This window comes from Erythrolamprus reginae, chromosome 2 (assembly GCF_031021105.1).
Source record: "Erythrolamprus reginae isolate rEryReg1 chromosome 2, rEryReg1.hap1, whole genome shotgun sequence".
Taxonomy (NCBI): Eukaryota; Metazoa; Chordata; class Lepidosauria; order Squamata; family Dipsadidae; genus Erythrolamprus; species Erythrolamprus reginae.
Window position 1 is genome coordinate 202,092,861 of NC_091951.1, and position 20,323 is coordinate 202,113,183.

At 39.6% G+C, this 20,323-nt stretch overlaps 1 protein-coding gene across 6 annotated transcripts in view; it reads right to left on the bottom strand.

Annotated features, from left to right (window-relative positions):
• Window positions 1-20,323, bottom strand: part of WNK3 (WNK lysine deficient protein kinase 3) — a 119,133-nt gene that overhangs the window by 51,107 nt on the left and 47,703 nt on the right. For all 6 annotated transcript variants that reach the window (XM_070741284.1, XM_070741285.1, XM_070741287.1 and 3 more), the window contains 6 exons: window positions 18,372-18,544; window positions 15,151-15,371; window positions 14,093-14,250; window positions 11,959-12,047; window positions 7,997-8,219; window positions 1,057-1,348 (listed from right to left, as the gene is read on the bottom strand). In XM_070741284.1, the coding sequence (XP_070597385.1) occupies window positions 1,057-1,348; window positions 7,997-8,219; window positions 11,959-12,047; window positions 14,093-14,250; window positions 15,151-15,371; window positions 18,372-18,544 (1,156 nt within the window). The remainder of the gene's footprint in view (window positions 1-1,056; window positions 1,349-7,996; window positions 8,220-11,958; window positions 12,048-14,092; window positions 14,251-15,150; window positions 15,372-18,371; window positions 18,545-20,323) is intronic.

Sequence of the window (20,323 nt, forward strand, 5' to 3'; positions counted from 1 at the left end):
TAAGTGCTGAAAGTACATTATTCCACATCTTAACCAAAACACAAATGGGGTTTCAGGTTTGAGTAAAACACTCCTCAGAACAGCATGAAATCCACAGGATCCAACAGCTTCCAGGGAGCAAGATGTTCTGGTCCTTACCCTTGCAGTGGGGAACATGATGAAAAACAAGCAAATGTTTTTTTCAGTGAATTCAGCTTTAACAACGACACCAGCTCACTGCTCCAATTCATTGCTATGGAGTTCTCTTCTAAAGCTTCTATTGGGGGGGAGTTCTCTCTGCTAAGTTCTCGTTTATTTTATTTAAATACATTTTTATCAATATTTATCATTTTTATAAATAATTCATCAGCAAATCTACCTAATGCCTCTTTCTTTTCTTATTTTCTCCACAACAATCCTGTGAGATGGGCTGGACTGAGAGATAGTGACTGGCCCAAGGTCACCCAGCTGGCTTTCAAGCTTAAGGCACAACTAGAACTCACAGTCTCCTGGTTTCTACCTAATGCCTTCAACACTAGATCAACTGACTCTTCTTAGCAGTTAAAATGACTTTGTATTGCTGGTATTGAACAGAAGGAAGGACCAGAAAGTCTGAAAAGATGGCTCGTTCAGGTTTTGCCATCTGACAAATAAAAAGTAGAGACCAACTGAAAGAAGCAGCAATTATCAGCAATCACAATTGGCTATCTCTTGTGAAAGAAAGGTACAGTTGCATTTTGAAGTTCTGAAAATAAGCTCCCTCTCAACAAAATTTCAAGTAATTTGTGAAAGGATAGAAAGTTTCTAAATGAGCAGTTGAAAAGCTACTCTGGATAGCTATTATCGCTGTTCAAAAATGTACATGCATTAAACTCACATATGAACGTATTCATTATTATGATGGTTTTATTAACATAGCTTCAGCTCCCCATAATATATTAGCTAACAATCCAGCCAAGATTAAATTCTACAGAAAGCAACCAGTTAATATGCTAAAGGGCTTTCAATAAGCCAACAAAAAGGAACCAAAAGCTCAGACATCTCAGAGTGTATTAAGTGCCTATGATTGCTCCTTACCAGTGAGGGAAAAACTGTGCTGCATTTGTTGTTGAAGGATGTGTTGCCTGGCATGTTGATCAACCTCTGTTTCCTCACATTCGGTCTTACTTTGCTGAGAAGGTGGGGTGAATGATGAGCCTTGTGGCTGAAGTAATGGCAGTCCACTCGGAAGCTGACTTTGAGAGTCCCTCCTTTCCTCCAGGTTGCCCACTTGCCTTTGCTCCCGAGTCTTCTTGATTAGGGTGACACGATCACGAATGGATTTAGCCACAGCTTTGGAATCGCTTTCATGGAAGAATCCCGACTTCACCTAGAAATCAACAAAAACAAAAATTCAGGTAAAGTCAGTTCTGTTAACTATCATTTTAGTCCTTCAAGATTTAGCAATTAAAATGAATATGTATTTGCACATCAGAATCCCTTGGCAACAGACCTTACCCTGAATGCATTCCAAATTGGACCTGGACTCATTGCTCAGAGTTCCAGATGAATAATAAGTACTGTAATGTACAGACAGGTAGATATAAAATTCCTTTTGGTTTGGGATTATCTAGCTAGCTAGCAACCAGGAGGCTATTCAAATATTATTCATATCTATCTTTCCAATTGATTTTGCAGGGATTGCAATGATTCAGGTTTTAGCCAATCTAGAGTATTATTCTTAATTTTAAATAATTGCCATCTGGCATTTTGGTAATATATTCCATTTTTTTTTCTTTGATGGCATTGATATGCAGATCTTGTTCTTGAGTTGCCATGATTATTCCTTCTGTTTCTTTTTTAAATGTTCTAGATTTCAGGCACAAACAGTTTTTGATCAACTTTTCCTTCAGTATCATGCACTAGCCATGGAGTGGTTTGCTTTTCTAGTTTTCAATGCAATTGAAAAAAGTTTTTTGTTGTTTTCAAGAGCCTATTCTCTGAAAGGAAAACTCTTTGCCTTTATTTGTGAGAACTCTCTACATTTTCTGACATAATCATTCACAGTCTGTTCTTTTTCTTCCATAGTTGTTTTATTGTAAAAGTATATGTTAAAGAGAGACTGTCAAGGGAATTACTAAATAAGAGATAGTATAGCCTACAGCTGGATAATGGATGGGGCAAGAGGCTCAGAAGAGTCTCTCTACAATATCTCCGTCTGTATAGGAGATTGGGAGGGGGAGGGGGGAAGAATTATACTTTCAGACTTGCAAGATTATGTCAATGTAGTTTTATGATAAAGTAGAATTAGCTCATCTGGTTGTGATTTCTATTTGGTTTACCTGCAAGGCTGACTTCAATCTTAAAATAAGAAAATACTATTCTCTACCACAATGTCTCCTATATAGCCCAAAAAAGTAGCCAGAGACTCTTCTGAGCCTCTTGCCCTGCTCAGTGATATAATTTCAGTTTACAGCATGGATTTGACTTGTAGATTTCCACTGTCAGAATTCCTCAGCCAGCTTTGCCAATCCTAAACCAAAGCTCTGCCGGCTGAGGAATTCTGGGAAATGAAGTCCACAAGTCTTAAAGTTGCCAGGGTTGGAGACCCCTGGTGTAGAGGATTTTTTAAAAAGTTAATTTAATTTTTTTAAATAATGCAACAAATCAGAAGGTTCCATTAATCCTAGTATTTTTCTTTTTCTTTAGGTGTCAGCTGTCTAATAATGGTTCCACTCATTGTGGTAGCCTTTCTTCTTGAATAATTTTGCCTTTTCTAATTGCCAGGTCCAAGTCAAATTTTATTCCTATGTTTTCACTGAATATGTGGACAAAGTTGATTTGATTTCAACTTTTGATTTACCTTATAGTTTTGGATCGTCTATATAAAGCAAATGGTTTATTTTTGGCCTTTGTTCTTTAACTTGGTATCCACAATTGATGTTGTTGCCATTGTTTGTGAGAGGAACATTGTCAGAACAAAGAATAATGGTGATAATTGATCTTCTTTTCCCCAAGACATTCAAGAACTCACTGATACTTTTTGGCAATCTTTTAATATTTCTGTTTGTTCTAAAGAAATTCAAGTATTTATTTAACCCAGCAATGAAAGAATGTGTCAAACACCTTTCTATACCAGGCCATAAAAAGTTTTTTCCCTTCATTTTGTCAATCATTAGCTGATTTTTGGACCACGTGAATGATAAAAGGTCCCCTTGTGTTCCACTGAGACGATTGCAATTTCTTTTAAATTATCGTCTTTTCAAATTATCGTATTTACTTGGAATAGCTTGGAATAATTTCAATAAACAATTTGAGTGTTATAAGCAGGCAAAACATAGGCTTGGAGCTGTCAGGAATAGGTTCCCACCCCCTGCTTTTCTATGCAAGAAATTTCTTCTAGATGTCATTCATTCTTTATTGTTTGCAGATCATTCAGCTGTGTGCTAGCCTGGAGTAAAGACTTGTCAAACTTGACTTTTGAGTCAAAAATCATGTAGTTCATCTTTTGGGGGGAGCCTTCCAATTTTCAATCTTTCTAATTTGTATCTGAACCATTTATTTTGTTCTCAGTACATTTTCTATTGAAACATAGAAACATAGAAGATATTGTTTACCTAACAAATGCTTTTCCAGTTCTGTTAATCTATTGTGCTTTTAAAAAATGTTCTTTTACTACATTGTTTTCCATACATTTTCTAGTACATATTTATTTTTTTCGTTATATGGATTTGAAGGTACTTATTTTTTCTCGACTAGCTTCTAAACTTTTGTAAAACAAATACTAGTTAATTTTAGACAAATAAGCAGGCAAAACAAAGAGTGTAAAGAAAGCAAACAGTTATTTGCTTTAATGTTAGGAATATTCTTTATGGATCATTTGACTTTTTATTTTCTTAGCCAATTGATATGCCAATTGGTGAGCTGTAACATTTCTATTTCCCAAGATCAGAATTATATTATATTATTGTGGTTTTCATAACTTCATTCACTATTAGTTGTCCAGAGTTCACAGCATCTGTAATTTCAGCTTGTACAGTTAACACCCAGTTATTGTTTGCGATCCATTCAACTCAGTATAAAAAAAAATCTTGCTTTTCATAGTCACATCATGCGGATCCATTAACACTTCTTATGTAATCATTCATTCTGGGAATTTCTGTTTGATAATTTAGAATATATTTAAAATCCCATTTCCGGTGGTCTAGATTTGTAGTAAAAAAATATTTTCCAGTTTTGTTCACCTCTGTTATTTAGCTGTTTCTTTGTCCTGTTTTCCTAGCAAAGATCCGGCTTTTGCCAATTAGGTTGAGAGCTGATCTGGTAGCAAAAAACTACTTTCTGGTTTTCACTACTGGAAATGGGTTATTATTACATTATAATAATCTCTCTTTTTTTCCATCATCATCACTAAATATTTATTCCATAAAAGTTTACTTTTTTTAAAGTTCGGTTTTCTTAGAACAATTACAGGTAATCCTTGACCTATAAAGTTCATTTAGTGACTATTCAAAGTTATAACAACACTGAAAAAGTAACTTATGACTGTTTTTCACACTTTCAACTACTGTAGCATCTTCATAGTCAAGTGATCAAAATTCAGAGGCTTGGCAATTGATTTATATTTATAATGGTTGCAGTTTTCTGGGATCACATGATCATCTTCTGCAACCTTCTGACAAGCAAAGTCAGTAGGGAAGGCAAATTCACTTAACAATCGTGTTACTAACTTAACAACTGCAGTGATTCACTTAACAACTGTGGCAAGAAAGGTCATAAAATGGGGCAAAATTCACTTAACAACCATATCACCTAGCAACAGAAATGTTGGGCTCAATTGTGGTTGTTAAGTTGTGGACCACCTGTGGTAGATCAGTCATTCATTTGTAATTACTTAAAACTTATTAAACAGAACACAATACATTCTACAACCACCACAAAAGTATACGTAATGAATAGACCCTCCTAACATATCACAAAAAAATCTGCATCATGCCAAACATTACTTGAAATATTACTAAGGCACTTCTGGGACATACTGACCAGGAGATCCTACATAATAGTATGCTCCATTTGCAATTTCTTATGTTATTCATTTGTTTATTCTTAGCTTACTGCAAATCCATTATTTACAGGTTTGTTTCACATGCAAACTAGGGCACAATGGCTTAAACATGAAAACACTGATCAAATAAAGCATTCAAGCACTGCTCTTATATTAAATGGAACTACAGTACTGGAAGAGAGAGTCTTAACTGTCATCTGCTGAACAAGGTCTGTAAACCCAATCTACCCCCCACCCAAAGAAAAAGAAAATCAGAAAAGGCATCCACAAATGCAGTAAAGATTCATTCCATAAGACAAGGGATCATGGGGCCATTTTAAAAACTTCACAGTTGGCTGCTGGTGGGTGATGCTTAAGCAGTAGCCTTCTGCCTGCATCTATTTTATATAAAATGAACAGATGCATTGCCATGTCTCCTTTCAGTAACATCAGCTGTCATTTGTCAAATTCCTCTGTGGCCAAATGTTTTATAAAAACAAAACCAAGGCAACAATGAGGCAAAATGAAGAATCTACAGTCTAAACACATTTTTTTCTTTTCTTAAGCACAGGATGATAAAAAGAAACAAAATAAAAGGAGGAAAGTACAGTCTGTTCATAGTAATGCAGTATCTTGCTTATTTTAGCCTCAAATCATTGTAACCAAGATTTGACTAAAGCTTAGCTTGGATTCAGTGCCATGGTGAGGAAAATATTTATTCACCAAGGAGAATCAGATGAGTCTCTTAGGTGGAGAATGAATGAAATGTTATTGCTAAAAGATATGATGGAGGAAGATTGCATAAAGTTTTGAGAATAATCTTAATAAAGGTAGAGAAGGAAGGATGACTGGGATGCAAGTAATTATTTTACAATGAAATAGTGCAACTTAAAAAGGAAAGGCAAAAGAAAATGCAAATTATTCTGGATGAGACAAAAATGGGTGAATTTTTTTCAATCTCCAGGGATTATCACTAATTAAATTAAGCTTTTGCAGAGACAATTATCTATGTTAAGAGTTGAGAGAGACAGAAATAAAGATGAACTATGCAAAACTAATACATTTTAAATTTCCACATAAACTGAGGACATAGTTGGCACACAAACTGAAAATAAAAAGGAAGTGATATTAAAGTTTCAAAAAAAATGTACTAACAGATTAACTATCACAGACAAATTTTGAATGGGCCTATAATAATAATAAGATTAAAACAGAAAAAATACATAATACATGTTGCGAGTGGTGCACATCCGATTCAGCTGGTCACAGATTTCGAGGACCAGGAGGCAGAGGAATACTGGCATTGTAGACCAGTGTTCTTGCCATCTGAATCTGAGAGTGAAGGAGAGTTGAAGCCTGGGGAATCACCAGAGACTGTAGAACCTCCTCCAGTTAGTCAGAGGATGAGGGGGACATTGAGAACCCTATATTAGATGCTAGAGTCAGTAGAATGAGAGACAGACATGAATATCTCTATAGACAGAGGTTTAGACATTGAATATCTCTATGGGACATTTGGCAACCCCTGGCAGTATATTTATAACAGGCTGCTGGGAAAAGAGGCATGGCAAGCAATGTTTTTGAAGATGGTGCTTCGAGAGAATGCTCCAAAATTCCTGGATCACTGTTCCTGTTTTTACAGATCTTTTAACTCTGAACAGTGAGTGAAGTAAAAAGAAAACCAGACATTACTAATTAGTGAAGATTTATGCTTTAGTTTGGCATAGAGCTTTATCTATGCCCCATAGTTGGACTCTGACAGCTTGAAAATGCTTTAGACTTGAATGATTTCTTGAAAAACTTTATAAAATATATCCCTTTACTTTGATCCATGTTTCCAGTGTGTGGGTTTGCTTTCTAATCACATATTGATCTGTCAGACAGAACAATACAGATGGGCTGCGCAGTGATTAAAAGGCCTATTATCGATAAATGGTTAGTGAAGTTGACAGATGGATTAATTAATTTATTTGATTAGAGAAAAGACATTATTATATTTATTGCTCACTGGAACCCCTTTACAGGCTTTTTGTGTAAAAATCAGCAAAATGAATATGATAATGGTTTTGATTATTATAGAAAGAAGAGCATTATGACCTAACTTCAAATAGAGGGATCAAAATATTTTAAACTTATAACTGCTATGACAAATACCAGACGCCACTTTTATTTTCTTTTTCCCTCTATTTTTCTTCATTTTTAATTTTTTTGCATTTTATATTTTCTTGTATTTATTTATTTCAATTTTTTTTCTTTTATACTTTTTAAGTTTGAGTTAGCTTTTATCTTCTTGTTTAAAAGTTGTAATAGAAGTTTCCACCTGCCCCTATAGCATTTCTTCATCTATGAGGTATCCTTAAAAAAATCATGCTTTGTAAATAAAGCTCAAAGCATCAGTATATAGGAGATTGGGTGCAGCACTTGTATTCTAGAAATTACAATACAATTAGCAGCCTCAGCATGAAAAATCTTTGTGAATCTAAATTAATTTATTCATTTATCCATAATTTATAACCTACCTTCCATAATAATTAACAAGATCGCTTATAACCCTAAGCTAAAAGATAATAAAACTGCAAAAAGCAGAAAAAATATAAAAATTGATCAATTTAATTATTTATAATTCTTCCAGTCTGCAAAAAAAAAGAAAGGGGGAGAAAATGGGATATTTCCTGCTTCCCCCATGTGCAAACAGAAAATTACAGCTCAACTAAAATAATAGTCTTGACAAAAAGAAGAAAGCTATTAAGTCAGGGAAGCAGCAAGGATAAGTAGGTTTCCTTCCCTGTCTGCACCATGACTTTTATCCAAATTCCATTTCCCTCTTTTACATCAGTTTTTAGGAGCAGTTTTCTTTTATAAAATGGAGATTTCTCAATTTTGAGAGTAACACTTATAGATACTTCCCTCACCCCCACCCAAAAATGATGTATATACCATAAGGCAAAAGAAGCTGCTGGAGGAAGAAGCAAAGCAGTGACCATAAACACCCACCATTTCGCAGGCCACTTCCTCTGGGTTATCTGTTTCCATATTGAAACTGAATTCTATTGCTTCGTTGTCTTTGTGCTTCCCTTTCAGCTTCTTGGGATCTTCGACCCAAAGCCTCAAAGCCAAAGAGGAAAGTAGCCCATCCTCCTCCTCCTCTGCCAGCTCCACCCTAAGTCCCGTGTCTTCCGCGAAGAAAGCATGGTTCAAGAGGTCTTTGATGGAGAGCCTGAAATAGAATATATTTAACGTGAGACAGTTAGGAAAGATGACTGACTGTGCCTTTGGTATCCCAAACGTGCATTACTGTACAGTAATTGCTGAGCATTTCTTTTCAAAATAATTATACTTTTCTCTTTGGCAGACTGGATGCAAGGTAGGCCTTTTCTCCTGGGATGAGTAGGACAAGTGAATCCCATTAAAGTGAGACGGCTCCTCAGATACTCTGGGCCCATGCTATACAAGGCTTTAAAAATCGTGACTTTGGATTGGACCCAGAAACAAACAGCAGCCTGTGCAACTCATGTAACAGGGGTGTCACATGTGCCTCCAGATGTGTTTATGCTGCTGCATTCTGTACCACTTGTAGCTTCTGAATGCTCTTCAAGGATAGCTTATATAGAGTGTTTTGCAGTAATCCAACTGAGAGATGATCAGGACATGAATGACTGCAGACAGGGCCTCATAATCCAGGAAAGGGTGCAACTAGCACACAACATGAAGTTGCAAAAGGCTTTTCTATGCTCAACTGTCATCTATTCATAGAGAAAGAATCACAAGTCTAGTGGGAGAATCCCAGATTACATATTGGTCTGCCTGGGGTGGTGCAAACCCATCAAGATCCCAGGAGGTTGGGCTGAGCAGTGCAGTATTACCCTGGTTCAGCACTCTTGAACCCACAGTTACTTCGTCTTAACATTTTCAATTGAAGCTCGAAACCCCACACCCTCCAGGTACTGCAAGGGGGCAGCCACAATACATAAAACCTGGGTCTCCAGAGATGAGGAATATAAAGTTGGATATCATCTGCATAGTGATGATCTCTCCCCCTATAGCCGTGATGGCGAACCTATGGCACTTGTGCCAGAGTTGGCGCATGGAACCATATCTGCGGGCACACAACCTTTTACCCCAGTTCAGCACCAGCATGCATGCGTGCACCAGCCAGCCAGTTGGTTTTTGGCTGGCCCCTCCCAGCCACTCCTCCACTCCCAGGAGTCTCATCACTGCCTGTTTTGGATGCCATGGCTTGTATGGAGGTTCTGGGAGGCCATTTTTGGCCTCCAATGGGCCTCCGGGGGAGGTGTTTTCACTCTCCCCAGATTCCAAGAAAGCCTCTGGAACCTGGGGAGGATGAAAAATGAGCCTACTGGAAGTTGGGAAATGGGTCATTTCTGACTCCCAGAGGGGCTCCAGCAGTGCGGGGAAGACCGTTTTTGCTCTTTCCAGGCTTCAGGGATATCTTCTAGGCCCAAAATGGGGCATGCAGAGATGCGCAGGGTGGCATGTGGGGGCACTGAATTATGGGTGTGGGCATGAGCACACATGCATTAACATGCATGCTTTCAGCATCCCAGGGAAAAAAAGTTTGCTATCCCTGCCCTATTGTATTGGATGATCTCACCCAGTGGTATTATGTAGATGTTAAAAAGATGTAGAAAGAGCACTGAGCCTTATAGTACACTGCAAAGGAACAGTCATGGTCTGGGCCTCTCATTCCCTATCAACACTGTTTGGAACCAGCTTGAAGAAAGGAACTGAACCAGCAAAATACTGCACTGCTCACTCAGCCCAAGCTCCTGCAGCTGGCCCAAAAGGATAGTACGGTTGATGGTACTGAAAGCTGCCGAACGATCGAAAAAAGCAGGGATGGATGCAGTAGACTCATTCCACTCCCCAACTGCAACCCATGCCATCTCTGTCCCATAATCAAGCCTGAAACTTGACTGAAAGGGGTCCAAATAATACTCTGTTTCACCCAGGACCCTTTGAAGCTTTAGTGCAATCACCTTTTCCACCAGCTTCCCTAAACAGAGGGAATGGAGGGAAATTGTCCAAACAAGTGGGATCCAGTGAAGGTTTCTCAAGATGGGGACAGATCAAGGTTTCCTTAAATAGTACCAGGAACATTTCCTGCAGCAGCAATGTATTAATTATAGCCTGGATCCACCTACAAGTCATACTTCTCAAGGCTTTTACCAACCAGGATAGGGAAGGATCTAATAAACAAGTAATGGCACTAACAGCCTCAAAGACTTTGACCATTTCCTCATATCCAACAAAGTCAAACTGCTCCCAGATAACTGGATAGATATGTTCCCTCTCTAATACACTTGCTCCAAGTGAGAACCAATTGATTTTTATGCATCAGGTGCTCAACAAACTCTGCTACATGGCCCTGTAAATGTTCATCCAAGCACTTCTTCCTTAGGCCAGGACCAGGTGACCTTAAACAGGACTGCCAAGCACCACACTGTGGACAAATAATAGTGAAGAAATAGTCACCCATCCATTCTCCTCCTTCACCCATCCCTTATTCTATGATGTATGAATTTCTGATCAAATATTAGCGCTCTCTTTTTTTCTTTCTTTTCCCTTTTTTTGAAAAGGACCTGGAAAAACAATGAAGATATCATCCCCCTTAACATCTTAGATGCTCAGGATGGATGGTTGAGCAGAAATTCCTGTAAAGGGAGAAACATAATTCTACTGAATTTCTTTTCTTTTCTTTTTTTTGTAAAGAATTTACTGAAGCTTCAGATACACTGAAGCTGAGCCAGAAGTATACAGACTTAGCTTTCAAAGATAGTGGATACTGTGGGAACATCATAGGCATTTGGGACTGCTTTCAAACTGCTGCAGAATCTTTCTATAAATGTATCATCATCTGATCAAGTTGAAAGAGAGCTACTGACCACAAGTGAGGCTAGGTAGAGGAATGAGAAGTGAGATCAAGTTACTGAGGAGAGGAAAGATAGGCTAATGTTTCCTGCATCTCCTTCTCTATAATTAAGACTTTATAAATTAAAGCAACAGGTCTCCAATGTTACAGTCCTTTTTGGAGTGATTCAAGCAGGCACTGCATTTTTCTGTGCTACAGGGAAAAGATAAATGGATAAGAACATAGTATCTACTCTTCTAACCTTACTTCTTTTTGCATTAATTTGAGAAATGTAGAAACCCATCATTTTTTCACTGTATAAAAACTAGACAAAATCAAGAATCTTCATTTTGATTCCATGTTTCTACAATACTTTCTTTATACAGTGGTACCTCTACTTACAAACTTAATTTGTTTCATGACCAGGTTCTTAAATAGAAAGGTTTGAAAGAAGAAGCAGTTTTTCCCATAGGAATCAATGTAGAAGCAAATAATGCGTGCAATTGGGAAAACCACAGGGAGGATGGAGGCCCTGTTTCCTCCTAGGAGATTCCTAGAGAGGCCCCATGGAGGCTTCTCCCTGCCTTTTCCAGCTCTGTTTCCTTCCAGGAGATTCCTAGAGAGGCTCCACGGAGGCTTTTCTCCACCTTTTCCAGCCCTGTTTCCTCCCAGGAGATTCCGAGAGACGTCCCACGCAGGCTTCTCCCTGCCTTTTCAGGTTACAGTTTCAGAGGCTCAGGTTTGTAAGTGGAAAATGGTTCTTGAGTAAAGGCAAAAAAATCTTGAACACCCAGACTTATCTAGAAAAGTTTGTAAGTAGAGGCATTCATAGGTAGAGGTACCACTGTATATGTGTTTACAATCATACTTTTGGGAAATGAGTCAGGCAAATCCCATTCGCTATATGGCTAAATGAGCTTCATTACTTTTGACTTCAAAGGGACTTATGCAGGTGTTTAAAGCACAAATGTTTTGCTTAATCAGATTTTTTTCCTGTACCAACAAATTGCTATTACCACTCAAATACTATCTCTTAATTTGCACAATTCAAAGCAAGGAAGGAGAGACACAAAATAGATCTGCTCACCTTTCAGACTTGTTCTGCTGAATGCAACCTTCAATGATCTCTTTTACTTCTGGGTCTGTCACCTTATTAAAACTAGCAGGTTTAATGCCCTAGAAGAAAAGGAACATAGTCGTTTACAAAATTACACAGGAGATTTCTCTTCTACTGTTGTTCAGAATTATGGAAATTTCCCAAATACAAGCCCTTTAAACAGCCAATATTGCAGAAATAGCATTAGCTATCACACACACACGCACATACATACCGTATATAAATTAAAACAAAACATTTCAGTCTGTCTTGAACCCTTCCTTTAAATGTCAGGTACTATTTCTAAAATCAGATCTGATTGAAAAGCCATCCAAATAAATGCAGTGCTCTGAATTTTTTTGAAGATGAATCTTTGTTAATATGAAATGGTTTTCCTTATTTTCTAAGTTGATGGCTTTTACTAATTCCTTCTGAAAAATTCTTATATATTTGGTTTCTAAAACTGTATTTAACTCTGCATGGGAGTGGGGGATATGTATGCACACACACATGGCCTTTTCAGAAGAGATAAATATGCATTATGATTTGAGAGTACATTGTCTTTGCTTGTGAAATCTTGAAAATGTAAAAAAAAAAGTCCATTGTACTGATGAGTAATTATTCCAGTGTAATGGTATAATACAACCTTTCTGGCACCAGGGACTGGTTTGAAAAAAAAATTGTCCTCCATGGATTGGGGTGGGATGGTTTTGCATGCAACCTAAATCAGGCGCATGTACAGATAAAGCTTTGCTTGCTCACCACTGTACCAGTCCACTCTCAGGGATTGGGGACCCCTGGTATAATATGATCATCCCTTTTTTGAAATAATTACATATGTACTTCTCACATACATAAAATATAATCAGAACTAAATATTCATAAAGTGCACAATAAGACAAGGTAATAGTAGCCCTACCATGAAATAAAGCAAGGCATCTGTTTCAAAAGAATTCAAAAGTGTTTAACAGTTAGGAAATAAGTATTCTAACCTGTGGGATACAATCTACCAGCTGATTTTTTTTTTTTGTAGGTCACACTGAAATAAATTATTGCAGGACAATGCAACCTGTATAGGAGACTGTCTCACCAAAGTGTACAAGACAATGTCTGTTAATAGAATTTTCCAGAAAGTGTTTCCTTTAGAAACCCAGCTGGGAAATATCATAACAAGATAAATAAAACCAACATAGAGGAACAACTTCAGCAAAAATAGGCAGAATCCTACTGGTTTTAATAATAACTGCCTTGTACAGTTTCATAACTCTATTTTGTACATTTTGATTACTATACCAGCAAAATAAGATGTACACAATAGTCAGAGAAGAAAAGACTATGAAGCCTGAAACAAAGCCCTTGGTTATTACTCAAGATCTCTGTATGAAAGATTTGGTGCCAGCTGGCAGGAAAACAAGCAGAGAACTGATGGGTTAGTTGCTGATTCAATTGTGACTTTAGGAAGGCTGTTGGTAAACTTTCAGAAAAGGAAGCAACAACAATTTGTGCACAGGCAAAAGCTGGTTAGAAATGTGGTTTGCTTCTGTTCCATTTTGGCTTAAGATAGCAAATTTAAAAAATACAAACTTGTGCATTCTGCCATTTGAGCATCAAATAGCAATTTGTATCTTTTCAGGGAATGAAACAATGGAAAAGATTATCTACTACAACAAACTAACAAAATCTAGAAAAATCTTGAAAATACTAGAATAAGTCTGGTAGTTGCTTTGTATGACAATAGGACCAACACAGATTTAGCCCAATAAGCTTATTTGCTTTTGACCAGTGGTCGGGACCCCTTTGGGGGTCGAATGGCTCTTTCACAGGGGTCGCCTAAGACTATGGGGAAAAAAACAAATTTCCCATGGTGTTAGGAACTTAAGCTTCTATTCTGGCACCTTGGAACATATTTTTACAATCCAACCAATCAGGTGTTTACAGTGGGGGTCTCCCTCTGACCTTCCTGCCAATCAGGTCAAAGCTCTGTTGTGAGAATTGGCACTATACTTATGGTTGGGGGTCACCACAACTGTATTAAGGGGTCACGGCATTAGAAAGGTTGAGAACCACTGCTTTAGACCCATCTTATACACGTTTGTCCTCTTGAAGAAGTTAATTGTGCACCTACACTGGTTACTTTTCTGTAGATCTGTGCTGCATTCTGACATTCAGAATATGGGTATTCAGAAGTTGCCATCTCTAACATGCACATTCCAAAAGCATAGACATCCACCGATTCATCATAATGTTCTTCATACATCTCAGGAGCCATGAATTCAGGAGTTCCTGAAATAAAAGATGAGAAAAACTAATGCATTATTACAGTCACCTTAGATTGTGGTCACTCAATGAATAGTTCACAAGAGCTGCTTATTTCTATGATGTAATATTCAATATATTAATAATGAATTCATTTTCCAAGCATGGATTCTTACCTAAAAGCAAACAGGAAGTAGCACTTCTTGAAACAGTCTCTCTCTCTCTCTCTCTCTCTCTCTCTCTCTCTCTCTCTCTCTCTCTCTCCCTCTCCCTCTCTCTCTCCCTCCTTTCCTCTTCCCTTCCCCCTCTCCCTTCCTCTCATCTATCTATGTTTTAAGGAAAAGAATTTTAGAGGAAAAAATCTGAACTGTCCAATTAAGATTGGGTGTGCCTAGTCGTTACACTGCTAATCTACTATTAGACAGGGAGGAGAAAAAAATTTTCTTTGAAAAAATTCTTTATATACTTTATGTTGTGACTGCAGGTTAAAGGAACTATCACTATATTTCCCGCTGCTTGATGTCTTTTTTTTAACTGTGGAATATTTTAATAACTATATAGTGTAAAGCAACTTTGACTTATGGCATTGCAGATTCCTGTCTTTATAGATGACAAAGACATGGCACAAGCAACAGCAATAGCAATAACATTTAGACTTATATGCTGCTTCAAAGTGCTTTACAGACCTCTCTAAGCAGTTTATAGAGAGTAAGCATATTGCCCCCAACAATCTGGGTCCTCATTTTACCGACCTTGGAAGGATGGAAGGCTGAGTCAACCTTGAGCCTAGTGAGATTTGATCTGCCAAACTGCTGGCAGCCAGTGATCAGCAGAAGTAGCTTGCAGTACTGCACTCTAACCACTGCGCCACAGAGGGTCTAAGCAGTGGCCCCATAGAAATGCCAAACACATTTACGGTATATTCACCAATAACACTCTTGGCAAATGAAGTGCGCATTAAGGTGGCAAGTCCCAAGTCCCCTATCTTCACTGAACCAGTAGGTCCTGTGATGAAGATGTTGTCGCATTTCAAATCACGATGGATGATAGGAGGAGTCCTTGTGTGCAGAAAATGTAGCCCTTTTAAAATCTGTCGGCACCAGCTCCTCAACACCTTTGGCTTCATGAGTTTGAAACGCTTTAAATACCTGTAAAGAAATGAGTATGATTGAAGAAAGCCAAAAAACCTATATGCGCTAAATCAATACCGACATAGTTTTAAGATTTCGTGTACCATGATCAACCCTCAGAGGTTCCATAAAACCTTCAGAGGTTCTTATCTCAGGAACTTCACAGTCCTGAGTTGTATTCCAAACGTATCATGTTTATTACACTAGTTTAGCTTCTCTAAGCTAAACAGAGAAACTGAATGACCATGGGTGAGCAAAAAAACAGTGGGAAGCAGAGTTACTTCCGACTTCCTGTTGGCTTCCCTATCGGCTTTCCTTGTGAGAAGCTGGCAGAGCTTTAGATGCATGAGGCTCTTTGGGGCCCCTGCTCTGGCTCCCTGTCCAATCACTGGCTGGCCTTGCCCCCCCCCTTCCCTTTCTTGGCCTGAGAAAGTAAGGCAATGGTGGAAATGAAGTGGCAATGAAGGAGAAGACACCTCTGGCCAAGGCTTCCCTTTGGGCGACCTTCCTCCCTATCCTTCTCCTCTCATGCCGGGGGGGGGGGGGGGGGGGGGACGGCAAGGCGATGGCCAGATCTTTAAGGCAGAAGAGCTCAAGCTGCCTTCACGCCACATTTGCACATAAGGCAGCCTTCACTTCCTGCTGCTTCAGGCTGGAGCTCACGCCCTCCCCACTTGGCCTTAGAGTTGCAGGGAGGGGGGAACAAGATGGGACACAGCAAGGCAATGGCCGGATCCTTATGACAGGAGAGAAGCCGCATCCAAAGACCCTCCTTAAGCGAGTAGTCGCCCTCTGCCCACTCTCCGCATGCACCTTTGCTGTGATTTGGCAATCGCTTGAGGAGGCTCTCCCTGTACGTGCCACAGCCAGCCAGGGAGTCACAAGAGGGGGAGGAGGTTCACCCAAAGAGGTGGTGATTGTTCTTCAACAGAGAGACAGAAGGGGAGAGAGAGGGAGAAAGAGAGAGATTAGGGAGGAAAAGGGAGGGAGGGAGGGAGGGAAAAATGGGGAAAGGGAAAGAGAAAGAAAGATGAGAGGCAGGGAGATAGGAGAAGGAGGTGGTGAAAGAGAGTGAGGGAAAAGAGAGACAGATACCTTTTTATCAAAGAAAAGAAAACAGAGCCACAAAATTTAGGTAGGCGTAGCTAGGGGATCATGTGACTCAGTGCAAGTGAGTTGGCCACGCCCACCCAAAATTCGTGGCTCTGCGTGTTTTGTTTTCTCTGGGAAACGGGTCCAAATGTTGAGTTTTTAAGGTTGCCAACCCCTGAATTATCTGCTTCATACAAAAACTTTGTCATGAGCTATGCAGTTCATAGGAACTACCCAATTCACAACTTAATGCTTGATCGTGACAATTCTCCTACAGTACTCATAAATATATCTTCTTCACAAAGAAAGCCAATAGAGCTAGTAGATAATCTAGGTACACCAAATGCAGGAATGAAAGCACTTGACCTTTTGATATTTTTTATTTATCTTACTGAATATTCTTATATTCAGGAAGTTATCAATTCATTTTTACTAATATTTGGATAAAAGGAAGAAAAATCAAGAAACAGACAAAATTTCATGGCATAAATTTCATATAATTTGCAACATTCTTTTATAAAGAATTATTACTTACTTAATAGGCTTCTGCACTTGCAATATAATCATCCTAATACTGTATATCTTAATCCTTTCTTGACTATAACCAATCCATTGAAATCACTTATGAATCATTTAGATGCGGTGAATATAAGCATGACACAGCAAATTAAAAACATGTTAAGACATAAATCAGCTTGAAAACAGTAATTCTAGAAACAGCAAAGAATTTAAATATATATACAGTGATCCCCCGGGTATTGCGAGGGTTCCGTTCAGGGACCCCTTGCAATGACCGGTTTTTCGCGAAGTAGCGCTGCGGAAGTAAAAACACCATCTGCGCATGCGCAGATGGTGTTTTTACTTCCGCAGCAGCGAGGAGCCGAAGATTGGCGTTTCCCCACCGCCCACGCAAACTCCTCGCTGCCGCTCGCCCGCCCTTCGCCCGCCCACGCCGTTCGCTCGCGCCGCTTCCCAGCTGAGTCCTGAAGCCAATTCGCTTCAGGACTCAGCTGGGAAGCGGCGAGAATGAACGGCGTGGGCGGGCGAAGGGCGGGCGGGCGCGCGGGCAGGCAGGCGGCGGACAAGCCGTTCGCTCGCACCGCTTCCGAGCTGAGTCCTGAAGCCAATTCGCTTCAAGACTCAGCTGGGAAGCGGCGAGAATGAACGGCGTGGGCGGGCGAAGGGCGGGCGGGCGGCAGCGAGGAGTTTGCGTGGGTGGTGGGGAAACTCCTCGCTGATGCCCGCCGCTCGCCCTCCCGCCAGCAAGAGGGGGAAGACCTAGGGAAGCCGCCCAGCAGCTGATCTGCCCGGCGCCATCTACGCATGCGTGCCCATAGAAAAAAAGGGCCCGCATGCGCAGATGGTGTTTTTACTTCCGGGTTGCAAAATCGCCATATAGCCATTTCGCAATGATCGGGATCGCAATACCCGGGGGATCACTGTATATATATTTCATCTTCAACACTTCCATGAAATACTGTTCAAGTGATTTCTCTGCTTTTTTTTCTAATGCTTTCATCCATCCCTCCAGTCTTGTTAACTGAATCAATCATAAAATTGTAGTGTTAGCTCACAATTTATCACACTCCATTATTGTTTTATTTACAATTTATTGGAAATGATTATTGACTGACTCATACTGTATTTAAACTTAACACTTTTTAACTCACTATACTTCCATGAAACAGATTTTATAAACTAGATAGCAAGCAACTACAATTCAGTCAGCTGGATACTTTATAAATTTTAGAAGAACCATAAAGTGACTTAATTGTTTGCTGCATGTTGTAGATACTGAGCTGGATAACTGATAATTCAACAACAATATGGTTAGTGACCAAAGCACTACTAGCAATTGAGAATAACATTCAAAATAAAATTCTGCAAATATTTATTCTGTTAATGAGAAAATCAGGAAATACATACGTTTTCAGTGTTCCAGATGTCATCAGTTCAGTTACCAATACAATACACTTCTTTCCTTTAACCGTTGATTCCCAAGAATCATAAAATCGGACAATGTTGGGGTGTTGTAGCCCCTTCAACATTTCAGCTTCTTCTTTAAACCTTTGCTGTTCTGCTTTGGTCAGCTTCCTATCCTAAAAATGTGAAAAGGTGTACCATAATCATTAAGTTATTTGCAGCTATAGTAACCCTTCAGCTACTAATATTTTATCAATATTATTGCAGCATTTAGAAGCAGGCCATATAACGACTTCAATCTGTTTTAAACACAGACAAGACCAAATGCTTGTGATATATAAGAAAACCTGCTCTGTTAAAAAGTGCTATTGCTTACATGTTGTAAGCCGTCCTGAGTCCAAGGAGAAGGGCGGCATAAAAATAAAATAAATAAATAAAGCACATACTAATTTTATTTAATTGTTTGGGTTCCCAATTATGTAGCATGCATCATCAATAGTGTCTCATATTTCTTGGCATGAAGCCAGCTTGGACATCTGGTATATCTTTTTCCATGTAAGATTTTAAGATGGACATCCTGTGCTAGGTGAAGCTTCTAAATGGTCTTCAAGGGCACACTGCATCAGTTCCACTAGGAGGCCATTAATTAATCTGAACAGGACCTTCTAATTTAGAAATGGGCACAACTGACATAATCTGTAGTTGTGCAAAGAATTTATTAGTCATGACTGTTACTTGCTCCTCAAACAGGAGCCTTGAGCCTTTAAAAGACATCAATTCCAGGCGGCCACCAGAACGTTTTTAAGACTATGCACCTCAGGAACAACCCCCAAATACACAAATTCAACTGGATCCATTAATCACCTAGGGCAGACCAATCTATAGGTCAAACCTTAGGGAGAAACTAGTTTCTCTCTCAGATTCAGCACAATAGTCAATTTGATTTTTATGTTTCCTGTATAGCAGTACAGTGATACCTCGTCTTACGAACCCCTATTCATACGAAATTTTCGTGATGCAAACCCCGTGTCTAAGATTTTTTTGCCTCTTCTTCTGAACTATTTTCACCTTATGAACCCGAGCCGCCACCACTGGGATGCCCCAAAGCGCTGGGATTTCCCTGGGAATCCCCGCCTTCGAAATTCCGTTGCCAGCCAAAGCGCCTGTTCTTACATTGCTGGGATTTCTCTGAGGCTCCCCTCGCTGGGATTCCTTTCATTTTTCCCAGCGCTGTTTGAATCCAAGCAACAAACTCCCCCCTTCCAAACTGCATGGGGGAAATGAGCATAGTGGGGTGGACAAAAATGGAAGGCAAAGATTCATGGAGCTCAAGAAAGGAGAAAATTGTGGGGCAGATGAGCAGAGTGGGGGGGATCAAAACGGGAGGCAAAGACTCACAGAGCTCCAGAGAGGAGAAAGGTGTGGGGGAGATGAACAGAGTGGGGGGGACCAAAACGGGAGGCAAAGACTCACAGAGCTCCAGAGAGGAGAAAGGTGTGGGGGAGATGAACAGAGTGGGGGGGACCAAAACGGGAGGCAAAGACTCACAGAGCTCCAGAGAGGAGAAAGGTGTGGGGGAGATGAACAGAGTGGGGAGGACAAAAACGGGAGGCAGGGACTCACAGAGCTCCAGAGAGGAGAAAGGTGTGGGGGAGATGAGCAGAGTGGGGGGAGACAAAAACGGGAGGCAGGTACTCACGGAGCTCAAGAGAGGCTCTTTTTGCCTTGCTGCGTTGGGACTGCCACCTCTTGCCATTTCTCGCTGTCCCTCCCCCCACTCCGTTCGTCTCAGCTTCATCTGCCTGCTGCTTTTTTTAAAAAAAGAAAAGCCTTAATGTTTTGGATTTTCCTAATGGGCTTGCACGCACTATTTGCTTTTCCATTGATTCCTATGGGAAACATTGTTTCATCTTACGAACTTTTCACCTTACGAATCTCGTCCCAGAACCAATTAA